Raw genomic sequence first — 22,879 nt, forward strand, 5'->3', positions numbered from 1 at the left:
GCATCCTGGAGTCCAGGGAAGAGAGAGAATTCAGCTCATGTGAACCCCCAAAGAAGGCTGAGATAAATGTAGTGTAAGTCTCTGTAGCAGCCTGGACTTCTGAGCAAATGATAAAATCTGTTTAACCACAAGAGATTGTCCCCTTCCTACTGTGGGCACAGGCAACAGAAACACATGCGGGACACAGGAAGGTCCATCCCAGGGCAGGACCAGCACAGAGAGAGCCCTCCAGCTCTGGGGTGATGGGGAGATTTCGGCTTTCTGTCACTGGGGGCTCCTGGGAACTCGCTTCTTTTTGTGAGTCTCAGCTCCAGTCCCTGAAAGGTTTCTGTGAGGGAGCATGACAGCAGCAGCGTGAAAGCCACTTTGTTTTCTGGTCCAGGCACAAAGCCACTCGGCCAGTCTCCGAGTGCTCGGGGTGGAGGAAGGAACAAGAGCTCAGTGATGTGTGGGAAGAAGGCGCTGGGGGTCACAGACAGCCGCTTTCCCTGTGTGACCACCCTACGGTAGCAGTGGTTTTCTTCTCCTTGAAGAAAGTGAAAAGGAGTCAGAGCTGAAGTAGCGCAGCCAAGATGACAAAGCTGTTGAGTGGAGCAGGGAGTTTGCCAGGCATTATATAAGACCTGAGGACAAGACATGAGCCTCAGAAGGCTCCGGGAACTGAGAGTTCAGGGAGAGTGAGAAAGAGAGTAAAAGGGCTGGGTTAGAGGAGGGACGAGGGAACAGGAGTGTGTGGGTGTGGTCAGGAACACGCACAAGTGTGCAGGGACATGCAAACATGGGTCAGAGGACAGAGCACGGTCACTGGCCAAAGTCCTTCCTATCTAATCAGGAAGGAGCCCCATGTGGACCCCACCCCTGCCTTCTGCCTGCCTGGGCTGAGTCTAGCTGTGGGCATGGCACCAAACAAAGGGGCTTCACTTCCTCCGGGTCTCACTGATCCCCTCCCTGTCCTGGTCTTGGTGCTTACCCTCTAACGTGTCACTCTTACAGCCCTGGGCCTACATCCCCCACCAGGGCAAACACTATGGGCTCAGTCTCTTCCCCCCACCCTCCTCCCACACTGAAGACTGGACTGAACTGAGCCCCCGTCCTTCTCTTGCCCAGCCTCCCCCATCAGTCTGTCTATCTCCAGCATGGCCCATCCTTCTCACTAGGGCCAAGTTTCAGCCTCAAGGCAGTCTGACTCCAAAGTACATGTCTTTACCTAAGAAAAGCAGTAATGGGGTGGGAAGTTCCTGTGAGAAGAGGCAAAGTTCTACTAGAGATATTGATGGGATTTAAGTAGGATCTTAGATAAAGGTCAAGGTGCCAGGAAAGGTTATGTAATAAGGTGGCAAAGAGATTTGGGGTGTAAGAACGGCACATGCAGCTGCAAACAGCATAGGCAGTGCTGCCCTGTCTGACCAGAGAGCAGGTTCACTAGCTAAAGAGCACTGACCATGGTGTAGACCAAGGCCAAGTCCTGGGGAGTCCGATAAGTCTGTGAGTTCAATAAGCTTGAAATTTAATGGAGCAAACAGGTACACAGTGAGTTCCTATCGTTACTATTATAAACAATAAGTTATTTGATGGGGCAGAGAACAAAGGCAGGATCTCGGGCAAGGTATCTTCTCAAAAGACAAGGAAGATGGAGAACCAGCCAGCAAGGTAATCTGAGCTAGATGGAGGAGAGTCTTGATGTCAGGTTAAATATTTTGGTTTCTTTTGGTTTATAATTAAAAGTCTGAAGATGTCTGAGGAGCAGAGATGATGTGAGTGAGTGCTAATAAGACTTTGGATTATAGAGTCCTACAAGCCTGTTTGAATCCAGGTTCTGCTTCTCATTTTCTGTTTGATTTGGGGGCAAATTTTTAACTCTTTGTGTCTTAGTTTTCTATAGAACAGGGGATAGTACTAGTTCCCATCATTAGTGTTGTGGTGATAAGTAACCACAGTACTAAAATGAATAATAAATGTATTATTATCATTGATATTTAGAGAGTGAATTTTAGAAACAGAATTCTTATAATGATATCAACAAAAGAATGGAGGGGCAGGGGCAGAAGGTCCACTAATGTGGCCCATGCAGTAGCCAGATCAGGTAAATGAGGCCTAGCACGTATCCAACAACTGGCTTTTCTTGACCTTGTTGACATAAACTTTTAAAGAGAGGGTAGAATGGAAAATTGAAAGATAAACATCAACTCTGTTCTAAGCATTCTGGTAGTAACTTGACAATCATTGACTTATTTTATTCTTATAGTAATCCCATAAAGAAATAAAAGGTATCAGAAAAAGAGGTACAGAAATCTTAGCACACAGGTAGTCGGCATGAAGTTTGGGCTTTTTGCAACACCCTCTGCAGGTCTCATCCTTACGTGAAAGGATGAAGACCTTTCCCCTCTCTTCTGAGTGTTGATGGAGCCCCCCTAAGTTAGCTGGTCACATTTCCCAGCCTGTCAGGTGGGGCCAGTGGTACCAGGAGTAATGATGTGTGTGATGTGTGCTCACCACCCCCCGCCCCTGTGAGTCAGAACTCATACGTGACAGTGTTGGTCCACCATACGTTGTGGTGGACCACAGCAATGAGATAGAAGGAACTGGAGGTTGTAGGTGACACTGTGGTACAAAGAAGCCTCCCTATCCTGAACTTCTAATCCTAACTCTGGACTTGTCTGTGAAAGACAAATCACTATCAGTGTATCAATCTTGTCCACATCACTGTATTTTGGGGTCACTTGGTTATAGGCAGCTTGATATGTATCCTAACCAACACATTTATCAATCTTATCTACTGTTTTCCCACCTCAGTCTGATAAGATTTTCTCCCATATAAATTAATGCTCCTATAATAAGCCACATAACTATAGCAAGGCAAATATAGAGCATGGGGTGGGGTGGGAGGAAGGGGAGAAGCCCCCATCATGCCACAGAGACAGGCTAGTCTCTTCACGGTCCTCTTACTGTATTTTAGTTCAGACAATTTCCCCCGTTTAAAATCTCCTGTCCCTTTGCTCCACGTAGGTATGTGCAAACCATGAAACACTCCTTTAAAGTTTAGCCCAATTAATTCCAACATTCTACAGAAGGTATCCCCAGGATTTCCCATTCACAGGGATCCCATCCCCTGATATCTCATGTGGTTGCCAAGTAGGTACCACACATTTCCTCATATCGTGTCTTGTATGGCGGCTGGCATATGGTAAACAATAAACGTCTGTTGAAGAAATGGACCCATGGATTAATCAATTGTCCTCAAACTATACCATGAAAAGTCATAGTGTACGGAGAGAATAGTGGTATGAGTCAAAACCTCTTGGATTTAAGTCCTTGTTTTGCCATTATTTAGCCAAATAACCTGGGAAATCACTTCGCTGATTGTTTTTAGTCAGTTTACTCCATAGTAAAATAGAAATGCCACAAGACAATCTATAACTTGTGTGCCTATCGCTAAGATTAAGTGAGAATGAACACAAAATTCTGGTGCAAGATCTGTTAGGCAGTTGCATAGCGCTTAATGCTTTCCCATCAAAATAATATAAATTTAATTATAATGAAATGACACCTTTGAGTGGTTTTCACACCCAGATCTATAGAAATGCAAACTGATATAAATAAAAATAAACAGTGTGATGAAAAATCTCTGGGTCAGAGGCTTTATAACTTAAATTTACATTTGAGCCACAGGCTCAGTTTCATCACTAGCTGGTGTAGTGACATTAGGGGAAGGATTTGACCTCTCCTTTTGCATCTATCTTGGTAGAATAGAAACTGCATAGATCAAACTTCACGTTCTAGACTAGACTGAATAAAACCATCCTATTTTACTTCCCTTAATCATGACAACAATTGGAAGAGACAAAAATAACTCCAAGAAAAACCTACTCTGTCTAGTCAAAGTACAAGAAAAGGACAGCCTGATAGGACAGAAACCTTTTTGCCTTTTCACATTCCCTGTGATGGGGGTAAACACTCTGGAAAAGGTGTGACCGTCTGCAGCCATCAAGGTCATGGCAGCTGTGGAGTACAGTACCCAGTGGGACTTTTGTTTTTCACCTTCCCTGAAAAGTAACCAGCTTCTGTCCCTCCTCTGTGAAGGTTGTGTTGGAATTGTGACTTCTATCCTGAACTGCATTACTGAGAACTCCACCCACCACCAGGAGCTTGCAGAGGCAGAATTGGGATGTCCACCTTTCTCCTATAGTAACAGGAGGTGACTTCCCCGTGAGCAGATGTACACAGATCTGACTCCTACCCCTCTGCGGTAAGGACCCTATCCAGAGGGGTCCCTGTATACTGTCCTCATCTTCCTTCTCCCAGCCTGCACTGATGAGGATGTGGTGTGGACTCATGTGAGGTGGACTCCCGTGGGGCTAGGGAATACAACATGGGGTAGACCAGAATAGCACTGCAGAGGTTTATAGCCTAAATTCACATTTGAGCTATAACTCACAAAAGTGAGCATTCAGAATCTAAACAAGTTATAGGCTAAAATGAAAGATTTAAATGTATCTTTACTATAGTTAATGACAACATAGTATACATAATGCCCAGGATATAGTCTAAAATTATTCACCTTGTCAAGAATCAGGAGAGTCTCAATTTAACTGAACTGACACCAGTATTGAGATGATACAGATGTAGGAATTATAGAATAGTTAAAGATCTTAATGCAGTCATTATAAAAAACACTCCAGTAAAGAACTAGAAACACTCTAGAAAGAAATGAAAATAGGCAATCTTAGCAAAGATGCAGAAGACATAAACGAAACCAAATGGAAATATTTAGAATTGAAAAATTCAATAGCTTAATAAAAAGCTCAGTAGAGTAGCTCACTAGCCAAGTGGTAATGAGACTGAAGACAGGCAGTATAAAGTATTCAGTCTACACCATGCAGAGAAAATAGATGGAAACCACAAAAACTGAGCCTCAGAGACTTGGGATACGACAACAAGAGATCTACCATTTGTGCCATTAGTGTTGGAGAGTCCCAGAAAGGAAAAAGAATGTGGGGTTGAAAAAAAATGTATGAAGAAAAAATGGCTGAAACCCTCTAAATTTGGGAAAAGACAAACCCACTGATCCAAGAACCCAAACACCATAAAACCAAGGAAAGCAGCACCAGAACTGATCATAATCAAGCCTCTGAGAACTAAAAACAAACAAACAAATTTGCAAGCAGGCAGAGAAACAACTCATTACTGTGGGGGATGACAATTCACAGGACAGTAAATTTCTTATCAGAGACCATGGAGAACAGACACAAGTAGCACAACGTTTAAAAGTGTTGAACCGGCTCGACGCCTGTGACTCAAGTGGCTAAGGTGCCAGCCACATACACCTAAGGTGGCGGGTTCGAATCTAGCCCAGGCCGCCAAACAACAATGATGGCTGCAACCAAAAAAATAGCTGGACGTTGTGGCGGGCGCCTGTGGTCCCAGCTACTTGGGAGGCTGAGGCAGGAGACGCGCTTGAGCCCAGGAGTTGGAGGTTGCTGTGAGTTGTGATGTCACAGCACTCTACCCAGGGGGAGTAGAGCCTCTGTCTAGAGCTTGAGGCTCTGTCTCAAAAAAAAAAAAATAAAAAATAAAAAAAAATAAAAGTGTTGAATGAAAGAAATGTTTAACCTAAAATTCCATAGCTAGTGAAAGTAAACTTCACAGATGAAGGTGAAACAAATACATTCTTCCATGAATAAAAGCTAAGATAATTTTTTGCCAGTGTGCTGAAAGACTAAAGAATATTCTTTAGATCAGGAGAGAAATTTAAAACTTGGACTATCAGGATGAAGAAAGAGCAACAGAATGAGTAAATACAGTAGACTATTTTTCTTTTGAGTTTTCAAAAAGGCGTTTGCCATTTGGTTCCCAGTGTATGTAGAGATAATTTAAGGGAATATACTGATAAAATGGGAAGTGACCTTGATGTGTGTCAGGTGTGTGTATTTCATGGTAAAATATCGACACTAGTAGACTGCAATAATCTCCCACACCTGTTCTGATCCTTACAGCAACCACTTGGGAAACAATAGAAAGACTTATGTCCAAAAGCAATACAGACAAATGAGAATGGAGTTGTCTGTAAAATGTTAAGTAAGCCTCAGGAAGATGGGGGTGGGGTGGGGCACAGGGCAGTGAAAAACAGGAAAAAATATAAAACAAATAACAAAATGGTAGACTGAAATGAAATCCTAATGTGTCAATAACTATGTCAGATATAAATGATCTGCATTTACCATTTAAAGACAGAGAATGACAGAATAAAAAAAGACCCAAGTATATATGGTTTTAAGAAATTCATTTCAAACATAATGATATAAATAGGTTAAAAGTAAGAAGATTATACTGCACACATACTAATCAAAAAAGAGGGGCAGTGCCTGTGGCTCAAAGGAGTAAGGCGCCGGGCCCATATGCCAGAGGTGGCAGGTTCATACCCAGCCCCGGCCAAAAAACTGCAAAAAACAAACAAAGAAACAAAGAAACAAACAAACAAAAAACCAAAAGAGTTTGGTGTGGCTATCTTATAGTAAAGGTCAAGAATTAAGAGGACATTACATATTTAAAAGGTAAATTCACCAAGAAGCCATGACAATCTGTCATGTGCCATCTGTGATATTGTGTACTTGAAGGCACAATTACTAGAACTGAATGAAATAGATAAACTCATAATTGTACTTGGAGACTTCAATGTGACTCTCTCAGTAATTGGTAGAATCAGTAGGTAACAAGTCAGCAAGGATATAAGAACACAGTACCGTTACACAATAAGACAATAAGATCTAGCTGATATTTATAGAACACTCCACTAAACAGCAGTGGAATTCTTTTAAACATGCATGACACGTTTGTCAAGATAGACTGTATCTGCTGTCATTATGTCAACCTTAATAAATTCAAAAGAATTGTGTCTTTGACCATAATGAAATTAAAGTAGAAATGATGACCAGAGGATTAACAGGAACATCTTCCAATGCTAGAAAATTAAACAGCACATTTCATAAGTGTGTTTAGGAACTTAGTTTAAAAATTCTGTGACAAAATAAAAATAAAAATTCTGTGACCAATCCTGTTGCTTAGTGTGACCAGTTGAGTAACTACCAGAGTAATAATAACTGTCCGCGTGTATTTGAGTCCAGTATGTAAGGACGTATGTTAAATACCCCAGTTACCTGTAGGGAACGGGAGACCGATACCTGTGTGCACCATCTACGAGCCCTGTCAATATGGACCCCTCCCTGTTTCTTTAATCTTTATGCCACCTGTCCCAGTGCTGTCTCTCAGCAGAGCTCCTGTGCCGACTGGCACCAACACCAGCTCAAGGTTCTTGAGGAAATATTTGTGTCTGAGAGAACTTTAAAGAATTCAGAGTGGCCAGAATTAGGGAGGGCTCACAGGAGATGATTATAAAGAGCCCATGTCAAGAAGGGTCCCGGGTGGTGGTAAGGAAGGTCAGCCCTGGGAGGCAGTGGGAGGTGCTGGGACAATTCGAGCAGAGGAATAACGTTTCTAAATTATGACTTCAGTGGAGAGCAGTGCAGGCAGGAGGCTGAAGGCAGGGGCCGGAGGGAGAGCGACCCAGGTGAGAAATGATGACTCAGGCAGCAGAATCGCTGTTTTAGGGATGGGAAATGAGACTTCCTAGCGTTACAACATTTTTAGGGGGCTGGCGGGGACCCAGTGGTCTCACTCTGTAGCCTTGGGTGGAGGGCCATGGCGTCATCGCATTTTTAAGGATAATATAAGAGTTCAAGGCGAACATTATAAATTAGATGTTCCAATAATGTTTAACAAGTTAACACGCAGTTACACGAGTTAAGGAACGTAACAAGCCTAGTACTCTCAATAGCATCCCGCCCCTGGAAAGGTCAGGAGGAGAAACAGGAAAATGAGGCTCCAGGTGAGATTTGCCTGGTTACAAGTGGGAGCCACAGAGCCCGCCCCACCCCTCGCCGCACCGCCGTCTACGGAATGTCCTTCGTCCTACAGATCAGAGTTAGGGTCAGGATGTGTGTGACAGGCACCTTCGCCCTCTCCTACCCGCTGAAGTGTCAGGTGCGACTGCTCAAAGCCCAGGAGGAAGAAGTTGCCAACGAAGGGCAGGCGCCAAGGCCCTGGCGGGTAGTTCTTTGGTCGCCGGCTTTTGAGGAAGTCAGCGAAGAACAGAAAAGTGACAGCACCCAGCAGGAGGGTCTGGGGATGGAGCACTGCCCAGAGGGCGGCCTGCAGGAAGCCCATCGCCAGGAGCAGGTCAGGGATGACGCGAGCTCTCAGGTGTCCCGAAGGCAGCTGTCTCTGCAGTTCGCTTTCCCGGCTGAAACTTCTGACCTCAGCTCCACAGTGCAATTGCCCAGCCACGCCCCAACACCCCACTCCCAGCAGCGCCCCGCCCCGTCCCCGCCCACCCTACCCGGGCCCTGCCTCCCCCCACTTGCTCACATCCCCAACCAGCTGCCCCGCTTTGTGCCTGGCTTTGCCATTACGCCCTTTTTCTCAGCGCCCCGCCTCCTAACTCCACTTCTTGCAACACCCGGCCTTCCAACCCTGCCCCTAGTCTCGGCGCCCCGAGTCTCAACCCCGCCCCTCGTCTTAACCCCGCCCCTCAAATCAGCCCCGCCCCTCGTCTCACCGCTCCGGGTCTCAACCCCGCCCCTCGGCTCAGCGCCCCGCCTCCCAACCGCTCCACTCCTCCAGCACCCCGCCCTCTGCTGAGACCTTGAAGATGCCAGGAGCTGGATTCTGGAGAGAACACAGGAGATCTTGGGAAAAGCCCAGGCTAGACGCGATTTCGTTTCTTTCTAGAAAGCTCATCTTTCTCAGACACTGTTGGGGCTCTTGGATTTACGGTTTCAATGCAATTCTGAGAGCGCATCCGACATTAGAGTTCCTGTTTTTCAATCGCTCTTTCTCCCAGTGATTGGAACTGTGTCTGGGACAGTAGCACCTAACATTTCTTGGGTCTCTACTACATGCCAGGAAGCACACCTGCCTCTTTACAGAAATTGTTTCATTTTGACAAAATTATGCAGGAGACGCTCTTGTTGGTCTCATCTTGCAGGTGAGAAAACAGAGAGGTTCAGTACTAGGGACCTGGTGAATAACTGAACCCACTGGCCTGAAACACAGCGAAAGGAGGTCCTGGATTTGAAAGTGATGTGGGGATTAAACAGCTTTACAGGAAAGCCCCAGCCCTGAGCAGAGTCCATGGTAAGTGCCTCATTCCCACGTGTTGAAGGACTGTGGCAGTGGGGAGATACTGTATCCCCTCTCCTTGTCCTCAGCTCAGTGTGACAGAAGCCCCGTTCTAGACAGCTGGGGCCAAGAACACTTTCCATGCTCCCAGCTGGAGGCTACAGTAGCTCCTTGAGCAGGACAAGCTGTAAGCACTGCTCAGACCCTCCCCTAGACTCCATGCTGCAGAAACTCCATCCAGGAGACACTGACCGAGAGGTCCAGGGATATCCTTCTCCATCCAGCCCCTACTTGTGGGACAGAAACATTAGCCAGCATGGCAGGCTGAGAACAACTGGGCCACAACTGCTGTCATCTCAGCTTGCACATGGGACAGAGGTCCTGCACTGAAAGAGATGGTCACAGAGGCTAGAGACTGATGTCCAGACGGTAGGGATACTGGTGGGAAGCAATTAACAGGAGACCTGCAGTTCCAGGGAACAGTGAGCTACCACAGGGCAGCTAGAGGCTTATTAGGGGCAGTTAGGGAATAAGAGCCTTCCTGAGTCCAGAACAAATCTCGAAGACTGGCCTCAAATGTTATTCCTGTGAAGAAGCCCACAAGTAATTGGCTCAGGCTATGAAAAACCTATCCCCAGGGTATGACGAAAAGAATAGAGTAATGAACTGGTAGGTAATGAAGATTAACAACTGAGTATAATTTCTGCAGGGGCAGTTTAATGGAGAACAGGAACACACATAGTCCAAGAGAGCCCTGCTAAAGCCATGTCCTCCTGTCGTGACTGGGTGGATACTCAAGTTTGTGTTCTCAGAGTCCTGACATCAGAGACTTTACCCTGGAGGAGATTTAGTGTCCGTCTGGCCCTATCAATAAACAAATGAAAGTACAAGCAGCAAGGAGGCAATAGATGATTAACTAGAATTGCTATATGAGATGTTAGGGATGGAAGGCAGTAAATGGCCTACAGGGGGATGGTAGAGAATTATGACCTTCTGGGCAAGAAAGTTAGAAAGGGCCCTGAAGCAAAATAAGAAATTTTGGTGGATATGACCTTGTTAACCAAATATGTGCTATTTCTACAAAATGTAACTGCTGGCCTGTGACCCAAGACCTCTAGCCTGTGAATGATCCCCCCATAAAACAAAGATAAGGATTCCTGTCTCAGAACACTGTACACCACGGTTGCCATAAACATCATGAGATTAACAGATGCCATATTATCACTAGTCACATAAGAGTTAATAATTATTGAAACAGAGTAAATAAAATTGGAATTATGTGACAACTGACGTCATCCACAACTATGAAACCAGGACAGCATGCCTAAAGGCTCAAGGGGAATCAATCCTAGAAGTGATTGTAGGAGGAATTGGAATGAGGGTACTTACATGGGCGTGTTGCCTGTGTGTGCAGTCTCCTCTTGAGGTGGACCCTTTACTACTCTCTTGGAAAAGCCTGGGCATATCTCTTTTTCCCTTTACATACAATATACTCTTTTTCTTCACTTTAAATAAAAACTTTGCTTCATTTCTGCTGTCTTGGAGACCCAGCTGTCTCATTTCCCCTCCTCCAGTGTCCTGCTCTCCCTTTGACTCAGCTGAATGTGCTAGTTCTCCTGGGTGAACAGAACCAAACCAGGCTCAGAGGTGAATGCTCACCTCTATCCATATGTATCTAAAAAAACGTGCAAAGAAACAGGAAAGTGAGACCCAAACACAATCCATAAAGCAAGCAATTAAAACGTCCTGAGACAGAGCCTAGATATCAAACACAGACTAGAAAGTAACTTAAGTATAACTCTGTCCAAAGAACTAAAGAAAACCATCATGATGAAGGTAAAGGGAGGTAAAATGACAATGTCTCAAGAGTAGAGAAAATGAATAAAGAGAAATCACAAAAAGTAAGAAATAAAATTTTGGAGTTGAAAAGTGGAGTAACTGAAATTTTAAAAATTAGTAGAGGGGATCAACAGTAGATGTAAACTAGAAGAGATAAGAATCAACAAGCTTAAAGATAGCTTGATAGAAATTATGTGATCTAAAACAGAGAGAAAAAAGAAAGAATAATGAACAGAAAGTCAGAAAAGTGTGGGATACCACAAAACACACCAATATATTTGTAATCAGATTACCACGGAAGATGACCCGGAGAAAAGAGCAGAATAATATATGGGGAAACAGTGGCTGCAAAATTACCAAATGTCATGATAAACATTAATGTACATTTCCAGGAAGCTCACTGAGCTTCAAAGCAAAGAGACCCGCACTGAATATATCATAGTCAGGACCTAAAAGACAAAGAGAGAATCTTCCAAGCAGCACCAGGAAAATAGTTTATTCAATAATAGGGAACTCAAGTAAGATTAACAGCTGACTTGTTATCAGAGGCTGTGTGGCCAGGAGAGGCTGTGTGGCCAGGCTGTGTGAAATAGACACAGACAGTATTTCACATGTCTGTGTCTGTGTTACACAGACAGTATTTCACATTTTCCAATTTTCTCCTCACCAGCATATAGTGAGATTTCAGCTCTTGTACCTTCATTTCTGATAGGGAAAATGGAAACATTGCAGGTTAAACATCTTGCTCACAAAGTCACAGTAAGGTGTCGGGCAGTGACAAATCCAGAAGACCCTCAGCCCTCGCCTAAACCTCCCTTTCCCTTTGGTGGCTTAGCAAAAGGCTGGCTTAGCAGGCTTGAGGGAGCTCAAGGGGAGAAGAGCCTGACGCAGGGGGTGTTGGGGGTTTCCAGCTCTAACCCAGCTGCTTCCTCATTCAGGATGCTGTCTTTACCGCTAATCACCTACCCTGTCCTGTGTCCCACCTGTGAATTTGTTGCATATTTTGAGGATCCCTCTCCCGGGCTTCTTCCTTGTTCCTACAGCCAAGCAGTGCCCAACCTGAGTGCACTGCCTTGACAGCTCAGGATATTGTGAGTGTCCTGCAGCTCTCTGCTGTAAGTCACTTGACCACCAAGCAGATTTTAAATTTATCCTCTAGCCTGCATGTGCCTGGGCCTCTTTATGGGAGAGTTGGGAAGAGGAGAGTCACAGCCTGGATGGCCATTGGGTAAAATCCACACCTGGTCCACAACGCCCCAGGTGATGCTATGGTGATGGCACAGTGTGTGTCAGGCACTGGTACAAAAGAGGGGGCCAGGGGCCCTAGAGCCTTCAAAATAGATGGAGGAATAGGAGAGCTATAGCAGCGTGTGCAACAAAACCTTCATGTCCTGCTTGGACAGGAGAGGGGCTCATATTTTAGAGCCTCTCCAACAGGCTTTGAGAAAAATCAAAGATGAGGGAGAGAGACATTTTCCATGGCCAATAAATTCAATTACAGTCTTCTATTCCCCAAGGTTTCTGGTTAATTGTGCTCACATCCTACTTGGCCCTGGGTCCACTGCATCCCCAAGGTCAGGATGAGTCCACAGGGGGCTTAACAGGTGTGTATCTGCCCATCTAGGAGCATGGGACACGCACAGCAGAGCAGGAATGAATCTAGAGGTGACTCGTCAAAGCCCTTCATTTCACAGATGAAGAAACTGAGACATAGAACGAGTTTGACCAATATCTCTTGAGTCTCCTACTTGTGTGATTGGATTATGGGAATTAAATGGAAGACAATGTCCTGGATGTTTGGGAAATTCAAGGTCAAAGCAGCATTGGATGGGTTTTATTCTGAGACTATGACTTGGCCTGTTTAATAGAAATGCAACTTTCCAGTGAGTTACAAAAAAGTGCACACACATTAGACTCTCACTTCCATTTTCTCCTTTACCAGGTAAGAAGGACCAAGCCTTCTCCCTCACATTAAAAATCCAACCATTCTTCCAGACATGTTTTTTCCTAGCTCTTCCTGGCAGCTCAGGCTAGCTCCAGCCAAACACCCTCCCCCCCTCCCCCACTTTTCTCTGTCTCTCATTCTCAGGTGTCAACTGCATTGGGTTTCCTCTGAGTGCCAAGATGTAGGAAGGATAAGCACCATGGTTTCCTAGTGGACTGTGTTTTAGGCTCCACATGACTTTAGTCTAATCAGCTTGTTATGGTTTGAGTGTGTCCCCTCCAAAGGTTATTTTGATTCTTGGTCCCCTAGCTGCAGGGCTAGGAGGTGGGGCCTAAAGAAAGGTGTTTGGTTTATGAGGGTGGAGCCCTGAGGATTAACATCCTTACTCTGGTAGAAGATTGGTTCCTGAGAGAGTGGGCTGTTATAAAGGAAGCCAGGCCCCTCATGCTTTCTCCATTTTCACATGCTTGCTTACCCTTGTGCTTTTCTCTCATGACATGACAGTAAAAATGCCCTGCCAGAAGCTGCCACCATGCCCTTGGACTTCCCAGCCTCCAGAACCAGGAACAAATAAACTCTGCCTGTGTAAATTATCTAGTCTTAGGTATTCTGTTACAGCAATAGAAAGTCTCAGCTATTCTGTTATAGCAATGGAAAATAGACAAAGATACCATTTTAGGGAAAAAAAGACATGTTTTATGAAGTTCAGCTCAGTTCCCTGGGGTTTGTTTTCTGCATTGGCAACGTGGTCATTACTCCGTGGTCTATCAGTGTGACTCGACCTTCTCATTTATGACTATTGTCTTCTCTCATTGGCTACGCCTGGAAGGGTTGAGCAGGTATCTGGCATTTTTGATTTCCTTCTATAAAACTCTCTACTGGGGCCCATCAAATGTTTATACTAGCTGCAAGAAAAAATCCCACCTATCACATAGTTAAAACCAATATGAAACAGTCTACCAGATGGAAGACTTTTTTAAGACAAAGAGTTACTCTTAAATATGGAAAATACTTCCACATTCATCCCCCAAACCTGCTTCCCAGGTTGGTTAATTGGGGTGACACTCTACTTGGTCCTGGGTCCAAGGCCAAGGTACTGTTTGCTTACTTGCTTTCCCTGCCTATAAGTAGGGAATAATACTTGCCCTGCGAACTTCTCAGAGAACCAGTCCCAGGCATGAACAAAATAGAGTAAGCACATTCCTGCCCAATAAGACAGCCCCTACAGCTCTACTCCTTGGCTGCTCTCAGGGCCCACTTGCAATCTTATGAATTATTTTGCACCACTTGGCCATGAGCTCTCTCAACAAACCAGAAGAAAATACACAACTGACACAGGAAGCAAGAAGAAGGCACAGTGTAACTATAAGTTTTATGATATACTTTAAGGTCTATGAATCGCTTATAATCCACCATTTCCTTTGATTCTTAGGAGAATTTTCTTTAGGGGAGGAATCAATATCCTCTTCTTCTTAATGAAAAGGTACATTGTTTAGAAATACATTGTATTCACAAAAATAATTTGGAGGATACAGCAGAGCTAAGATTTGAACGTAGTTTCCTCTGAGTCCAATTTCTCTTATTTTTCCTCAGGGTCACTTTCATTCTGTCCACTCATGTCCGCACAGTCATCAGTGGCTTCAGAATACGTGTCCTCCCACTTTCCTTTCTCCTTTCCTTTCTTAACAATGTCATGGCGAGGAACAGCGCAGAGATGGTGTTTGACTGGGGAAAGGGTAACGCCCATTCTGAACTTTGGGCTCAGCTTCTCGTTGTTTGGGGGCCTGAAGGTAAATTTCTGCATAAGGCAAGTGAAGAAAATAAACAGCTCAGTCCTGGCCAACTGTTCTCCAGGGCAAGCCCGCTTTCCTGAAAGACAAAATCAAAGGATGAGTTATCCTCTGGGGTGGCCTTGGTGCCCAGCAAGGACTAGGAGCCTCACCCACCGCCTCTAAGACCTGAGCAGAGCAACACTTGGCTTCACCCAAGCACAGAGTCAGATGCTTGTAGAGCTCAGGGCGCAGGCAGGTGAGGTTCTGGGGTGACACTGTAGGTGGGGACCACAGAACTGGAAGACTGGGGTGACCTAGAAAGTAGGGGTTTAGCCTACGGGCTTTAAAACCCATTTAACAAACAGTAAGACAAAAAATAGACAACAAAACAATAACAAATCCTGTGTCAGTGTTTTCTAGTCCCTAAAGGGAACTGTGCTGAATATAATAAGTAACGTCAGAGCAGGGATTCTGAGTGCCGGCATCTTTCCCCTAGTCACAGTCTCCTTCTCAGGTGCTGAGACCCCACGGGCATGTGCGGCCCTCTACACTGAACCATTCCGGCCTCCCTCCTTGCCTGGTCCTCACACACACTGGTCCTGTCCCCACACAAGCCACTGCTTCCAAAGTGGGGCCCGAGGCTGCGTCCTGCTCTCCACAGCTCACAGTTGGCACTGCCCTGCTCACGTAAACAACCTGGTATGTGTGTGTGATCTGGAGTCAGAAGGACAGAGCTGTAACTCAATCTGCCCACTTTCTAGTCATGTCTTGGGGTAAATTAAGTAACTTCTCTAGGCATTAGTGAAAATGTATATGTTTAGGGTGAGAACATTGCTTTATTTGGGCTTCACATCAAATCCAAATGTGTCAAATAATTTTATAATTTATATAGCAAAACAAAATATTTACAATGCCACCTGGATAACTGTAAACCTAGCTGTATAACAGTTTGTTAACTTAATATGGTTAATTTTCAAAAAAACAGAAAAATACAATTTAAAAGATGCCCTTTGGCGAGGTGCAGGGGCTCACACACCTATAATCCCTACACTTTAGGAGACTGAGGTGGGAGGATTGATTGAGGCTAGGCGTTCAAGACCAGTCTGAAGTATATAGCAAGACCCTATCTCCACACAAAATAAAAAAGATTAGCTGTGCATGTTGGTGCGTGGCGATAGTCCCAGCTGCCTGGGAGGCTCATGTAGGAAAAACTCTTGAGTCCAGGAGTTCAAGGCTACAAAGAGCTATGATCATACTATGGCCTGAGTGGCAGAGCAAGGCTCTGTGTCTAAAAAGAAATACAAATAGAAAGTTAAAGATGACCTGGGCATAAAAGATTTGGGTGGCAGTGCCAATAACATGGCTTTCTACAATACAGTTCATACTCCGGCATTTTCCATATATGCCTTTTATTCTGAATTCCAAATATACCAAAACTTTGAAAAATACAGCATAGAACTACTTTCTCCTGAGTTATTTGAGAATAAATTGCCTAAGTTAACCAAACCTTCAGTTGCATTTTCTACAAATGAGGACATCATCCACCACAATCACAATATAACCACCCAGGCCAGGAAATTAATACTGATGTATCTTCCTCAGTATCCTGGTCTTATCCTCAGACCCCTTTCAGATTTAGCCAGGTGTCCCTGTACCTCCCCTTATTAGAAAAGATTCCAGGGCAGTGTCACATAATGCTTGTAGCTCCTACGTCTCTGTAATCTCCTTTGGTCTGGAATAATTTCTCACTCTTTAGACACCTTTCATGGTTCTAGACTTTTGAAGGATCACAGAATAGTTGTTCTGTAAATGTCTCCACTGTTCCCTGGTGACCGATTTCAGGTGGGGAGGCTCTACATTTTTTGGTGGGAATATCAGTGAAGTGTCACTGTGTTGACCTCCTTGTATCTGACCCAGTGGTCCACGATTTGATCTGTCTCTTATGGGTGATCACTTGGTTAAAGTGGTACCTGGCAATTCTGCCATGTAAAATTCCTCTTTCTCCTGGTAACTAATAAATACTTTGAAACTAAGCTGAGATGCCATTCCTCCTTAAACTCCCATCTACTAGTTTCCAGAGCTATTCATTTATTAGTGAAACTTGCCAAATCATGATTTTATAAATTGTGTCATTTATTTCACATTAACTAGTTTGCACTGTACTAAAGAAAATAAACACTATTTATTCTCTTATTTATTTATGTCAATATGGATTTAGGAGATTCCTATCTTTATTCGAGTAGGTATAATCTGTTATGGTAATACTTATTTTGACGTTCAAAATATTCCAGATTTGACTATTAGATGTTCATTCAGTTTGGCATTTCCTGTCTTTTGGCACAAAAATATATTCCAGGTTTATCTCATACTCTCTCTGTCCAGCCTTGGTCAGCAATTTTTCCAAAAGTCCTGGTTCCTATTTGTTCCCAGTGACATGTAGAGATCAAGGTCTGGGCCCTGGGCGTGCTCAGCTCTGTCCAGATGCTGCTGCTCCTGCGTCATCTCAGTGGACAGAGCTGGGGATATATGTCTGTGTGTAGTGTGGGTATATATTTAAATGTGTAGATAAATACCCAGATTTATAGAACTTTTGATTATTTCTTATACAGCAATACACTGATTGGTACATGTGGAATGAAGTCAGTGTCTCTTAAAGTGGAGAGGCCTTTAAATGGAGAAGTGAGTTACAGTCTATGTGTCCTGGAGGGAGCACAGGAGATTAGAAGTACAAAACTGGCTTGGCGCCAGTAGCTCAGCGGCTGGGGCGCCAGCCACATACACCAGAGCTGGCGGGTTCTAATCCAGCCCAGGCCTGCCAAACAACAATAACAACTACAACCACAAAATAGCTGGGCGTTGTGGTGGGCACCTGTAGTCCCAGCTACTTGGGAGGCTGAGACAAGTGAATTGCTTAAGCCCAAGAGTTGGAGGTTGCTGTGAGCTGTGATGCCACAGCACTCTACTGAGGGCGACAAAGTGAGACTCTGTCTCCAAAAAAAAAAAGTACAAAACCATGAGGGCTTTTAGGAGTTGTTCTGCCAATTCTTTGCACATATTGTAATCAATAAGAAATAACCATTTTATTTTTAGTTGCCTTGTATTAAGGAGATAACAATCCATCTCCAGACTAATTACTAATTACTAATAATTGGGCTGTTACAAAGATTAAATGAGATAATTTGCTCTTAAATCAAGCCTTTAATTAGGATGTAATATGATTCTCCATAGCAAAACACCAGTGAGTCACTGTATGTAGTTGTTTTAATGCCACAGTTAATGCAGAGGTAACAGGGGAGACAAGAGGCCACTCCAAGGAAGAGGCTTCCATAATATGCAGGAAAGAACCCCAGTCATCATTTCATCACTGAGCACAGCAAGGCTGGCTACCTTTTTTTCCTTTCTGCTGTATATTGGAAGCAGAAGAATGTCTTGGGCTGTACATTAAATACATAAGCACTAAAGAAGCTGATTATCAACACAAAGGTTAGTGCAGACCATTTGTGATATCCAGCAAAACAGATAAGCAAAATAATTCCTCACGATGTGAGCATACAGCTTTCAGGATGCAGAGATTTCTCTCAACACAGTTGCAGCAAGCACTAGGCACAGTATTTTTGTGGATGCATAGAGGGTCACATTTCAGCATTTTATGGATGTGATACATGAGAGGGACAAAGAAAAAATACAGTAGATTCTCTATAGGTGGACCCCCCACGAGGTTGTAACAAACTAGTCAACGTAAGGAAGGAGGCCTACTGTACTGACGTGTCCATGGGGTGCGTGCCCAGCCTGTAAAGATTAGGTCAATATAATGAGCTACTCAGGGTAGGGACGTGGTCAATCATGGGTATTCTATCTTATAATAGGAAACTGAAACTTTCGCTGAAGCACATAATTTGAAACTGTTATAGACAGAAATACCGGAAGGAATCTTATATCTGCTTTTGTACTAGAAGTGATCGCTAGAAGTGACCTGCCCAATGTTAGCAAAGGTGACATAAAACCAACCAGATGAAGAAGGACAAAGAGGTTGTAATCAGGATCAGCCCAGACCCCCAGGGAAGCCCAGAGCAGGGAGGAAACGGGCTGTGGGGTCCACACCAAGAGGAGTTCAAACTGCACCTCCCTCTTCTGGGCTTTGGTGTCATCAGCAGTGAAACGATAATGTCTCAGAGCATCAGTATTTATTTTAAGTTACTGATAAGCAAAATATCATGCAATCACAGAGCAGACTCTGTGTGACATTTAGTTATTTTTTCAGGAGACTGTGTTAGGAAGAACACAGGCTTTATTTTATGATAAATCTGGTTGCCATGAGGCCTAACGCTGCCACGTGACTTTTATGACCTAGTTTCCATACTTGGTAAAGCCTCAGTTTGCTTATCTGGCACGTGGTGACAGTATTAATAATTCCACCCTTGGAGGTTACCCTGTAACAAAAGCACTGGAGAGGAGATTGGTTTTGTTTGGTCTCCTGTTTCATTCAATCATTGCCACATCCTTAGGGCTGGACACATAATAGAAGCTCAGTAAATATTTAGGAAACTAAGCAATTGGCACATTGTTTGCAAAAACCTATGCATCATATCAAAGTCATCCCCTGCAATATACTAAAAATTTTGGTTATTGCTTTACAATGTTATGAGTTAAAAATATCCTTTTGAAATTGGCTAGCTTGAACATAGGAGAGAGTTTATACTGCATCCTCTTTTCTACTTTTCAAGATGTATAGCATATAAGTAAGTTAACTAGACATTAAAGGGATAATTAAAATGTAAAAAAAAAGGAAAAGGACTTCTTCAGGGAGTGTTTACAGAGCAGAACCCAATCTAGTTAAGCCAGTGGCATTCAAGGGCACTGGTGCATGCAGAGAGCGGGTAGATAACCCCCTTGTATGCCTCCCTTTCCCTTAGCATAGATCAGCTCTGCTTCTGTGTGAGGAGGAATCCCTTAAAAAGAACTTTAAGAAGTCCATAAAGATGACAGAAGTTTTGACATTCTTTGTGAATGAGGGGCTTTTCTACCCAGTGTTCTGGGGACAGCACAAGGGAAGCTGATATCTCCGGAAAGGGAAGCAGAAGGGCGTGGGAAGGAAGGACAGTCTGAAGTGCTGCCCAGCCAGTCCTGGAGCTGCAGCCCACAGGCAGATGGGGTCCCACCAGCCAGGGCTGTCTGCAGACACTGCAGCTCAGGCAGGCGCTGTGGGGAGAAGAGCAGGGGACGGCTGGGAGAGGCAGTCTGCACCCCACACTCCTGTTCATTACAACTCACCTATTGAAAAAGGCAGGAAGGCTTCCCTTTTCTTAAACTGTCCATTCTCCAGAAAATGTTCAGGATTGAATGTGTCTAGTCTGGCCCACTCCGCAGGGTCCCTGTGCAGTGCAGTCAGATTGGTGAAGACCATAGTGCCCTGGAGAAGGTGGCAAGGTTCAGGCAAGGCTTGACCCATGCAGCCCCCCATGCAGAGGGGCAGTGGGGCCCTGGGCTTCTATGTCAGGGCCTCATCCAACCTTCCCAACCAACCCACATCTCCTGAACCCACCACCCCCTTCCCAGGGCCAGCTCTTTTTGGAGAGCAAAGACAAATTAGTCTGCTGCCTCCAGGGAATTTTTCCAGGGAAGGCTGGCAACTTTGACTTCAGAATGGATCTTCTGTCTAGTATCTAGTACACTTTCCTGGCTCCCCAGATTAGGTTCAGTGACAGAATCAGGTAGGCCAGTGAGAGGATGCACCTCTCCATCCAGGGACATACTAAGATGCCCAGGATTCCCCAGAGCTCTCCTTTCCCTCACTCTGCCTCCAGCCAACCTATCAGTGAGACTGGTCGATTTTATGTTCCGTTTCCCAAAATTCCATCACCTTCTGTGCCCCCACTACAGCCACCTTACTCTAGGCTGCCACTTTCCTATAATGGCTCCTCCTCACTGTGCCCATATCCTGTTGCCCCTTTCAGTCTGCTCTGTACCCCAAAAGCAGAGTGAGTCTCCTGTATGGCCTCATCATGTCACCCCCCCACAAGGCTCATGCCTCAGACTCAAGACCCTTCATTACCTTCTCAGCCCTGGCAGGGTGAAGCCTGGTCCCCTGCCCCCATCTGGGCCACTCTGCCTCCCGACCTATGCTCCTGCTATGGTGGCTTCTTTCACTTCTCAAACACGCAGCATGCCCTCTCCTATAAGTCCTCATCATCCTCAATCCTCAGCCCAAACATCCCTCTTTCTGGAAGCCTTCCTTCCCTTCTCCTGCCTGTCCACATCTTAAAGGCCCCAGTGGGGATTTTCTCCTGGGCAGTTGTCATGGTTTATTAACAATGCACTGCATGATTATTAGGCTCAGAGTTGTTTCCCCAACCTGAGCACTTCAGGTGCTTACCAAATACTTGATGAATTAGCAAGAAATTGTGAACGCGTTCTATACTAAGCCCTGCACTGAATTCTCTATAAGCATGATCTCATTTCACCTTGTCAATCCCACGAGGCAGGTTAAATGCACTTTACAGATAAAGAATTTGATTCTCTGGGAGGTTAAGTGTCATTTCCAGAACCCCACAGTGTGTGAAGGTGGAGCTATGATTGGAACTAGGTCAAGTTGGTGTCCAAGCCATGGCTCTAGGCTCTGTAACACATAGTTAATTCAATTTCTCAGTTCCCAGGACAGTTGTCAAAGCTGACATTAAAAATCAGTGGTAGAAGTCTGCTGAGCTGGGTTGGTTCTCTGATTTCAGGGAATTGCTAAAGAAATGCAAGTAGCACCTGGGAACTTAGCCCTCAGCCTTTATCCACATGAAGGTCAGTCAGTGAGGAAGTAGAAAAGGACAGTGACCCTGCAGTATCCAATGGGCAAGTTCTGAGTTCTACCTCTGAGATCTTTCTCGGGTGGGACACAATTGGGATGCATAGACAACCAAGCAGAGCCCAGAGGTTCCCCAAGGTGGTGGGGGAGCAGAGCAGGACTGAGAATGTCAGTGTGGAGAGAGGACACCAGGGGGGCGCAGGAGAGCCGTCTGCAGAGGTCCTGAGTGGCAGGTGGAGCGAGTCAGAATTCCTTATGAGGACAGGGCATGTGAAAGGGACCAAGGGATAACATTGCAGGGAGATGCCTTTAAATAAAAGCAACTCCGTGGAGGGAGCAGGGTGTAGAACAGGCAATCAGAGCAACTCTGGTTCTGGATCCCCAGCTCTCATCACTATGGACTTGGGAGATGTCATGCAAATTAATTCATCTGAGCCTGGACTCCCCAGTAGTAAAGCAGGAATAACAGAGTTATCTGAGAACTGAGCAGGACATTTTGAAAGCGATTAGTTCCACGGCACAGAATCACTGTCTGGTGTTTCCTCCTTTCCCTTCCTAATGACTAACACAGCACACACTGGGATTGGCCTCCTTGTGAGATGACAAGTGCCCCGTCACCAGGCTGTAAATGAAAGCTAGAGAAACACCTGTGGGACGTTGTGTTAGAAAAACCCGCATTGATGTGACGTTGGCCCAGGTGTTCTCAAATGTCCTCTCACATTCCCACATTCTACAACCCCAGGACTGTGAGGCAGAATGTTTCCAAGGTCTGGCCCGGTCCCTAGTCCTGTGAGATGCTCTTCCAGGCAAAGAAAAGGCACTTGTAGCAAAATCTGACCTAGAACTGCTCCCTGCTGTGTGCCCCCCAGAGATTCACAACACACATTAATAAATAAAAATGCTGAAAAGCCACACACCAAAGGAAAGCCAGTCTTTGCCTAAACATACTTAACCTAAAAATCATCCCTTCTTCACTCCTCACAAGACCTCTTAATATCTCGTTAAACTTATGTTCTAAAGAACACACATGTAGGAAATGGTAGTGCGATGGTAGTGTAGAGCCATCTGGTAACACAGCTTTTCTCCCCATTTACATGACTCCTTAGGAAAAGAATTGATGTCACTTCCCAAGTTCCTCTTTCCATCTTCTCAAAGGACTTGAATATCTTGAGCTCTGTAGTGCCTGGTTACCTTGGGCAGGTGGTACCCAGCCAAGGTGGTGTCAGCCGCCACTTCCCTGGGAACGTTCAGGGGGATGATGTTGCCCATCCTCTGCACCTCATGGATGACGGCGTTGGTGTAGGGCAGGGACTCCCGGGCGGCCACGCTTGGCAGCTGCTCCTGGCCAATCACTCT

The 22,879-nt window shown here is 44.9% G+C and overlaps 2 protein-coding genes across 2 annotated transcripts in view; both read right to left on the reverse strand.

Annotated features, from left to right (window-relative positions):
- LOC100950432 (cytochrome P450 2J2) overlaps positions 1 to 8,288 on the reverse strand; it is a 34,905-nt gene extending 26,617 nt beyond the window's left edge. Inside the window, exon 1 of the mRNA XM_012807213.2 lies at positions 8,023 to 8,288. Within this exon, the coding sequence (XP_012662667.1) occupies positions 8,023 to 8,220 (198 nt within the window). The 5' untranslated portion in view covers positions 8,221 to 8,288. The remainder of the gene's footprint in view (positions 1 to 8,022) is intronic.
- Positions 8,289 to 14,318: 6,030 nt separating this feature from the next.
- Positions 14,319 to 22,879, reverse strand: part of LOC100950736 (cytochrome P450 2J2-like) — a 38,777-nt gene continuing 30,216 nt past the window's right edge. The window contains exons 8-11 of the mRNA XM_023515113.1: positions 22,715 to 22,877; positions 20,002 to 20,140; positions 14,533 to 14,827; positions 14,319 to 14,418 (exon numbers count right to left, since the gene is read on the reverse strand). Coding sequence (XP_023370881.1) covers positions 14,538 to 14,827; positions 20,002 to 20,140; positions 22,715 to 22,877 — 592 coding nt within the window. The 3' untranslated portion in view covers positions 14,319 to 14,418; positions 14,533 to 14,537. The remainder of the gene's footprint in view (positions 14,419 to 14,532; positions 14,828 to 20,001; positions 20,141 to 22,714; positions 22,878 to 22,879) is intronic.

The sequence above is a fragment of the Otolemur garnettii genome, unplaced genomic scaffold (assembly GCF_000181295.1).
Source record: "Otolemur garnettii isolate 467f Iridium unplaced genomic scaffold, OtoGar3 scaffold00066, whole genome shotgun sequence".
NCBI classification, from domain to species: Eukaryota; Metazoa; Chordata; class Mammalia; order Primates; family Galagidae; genus Otolemur; species Otolemur garnettii.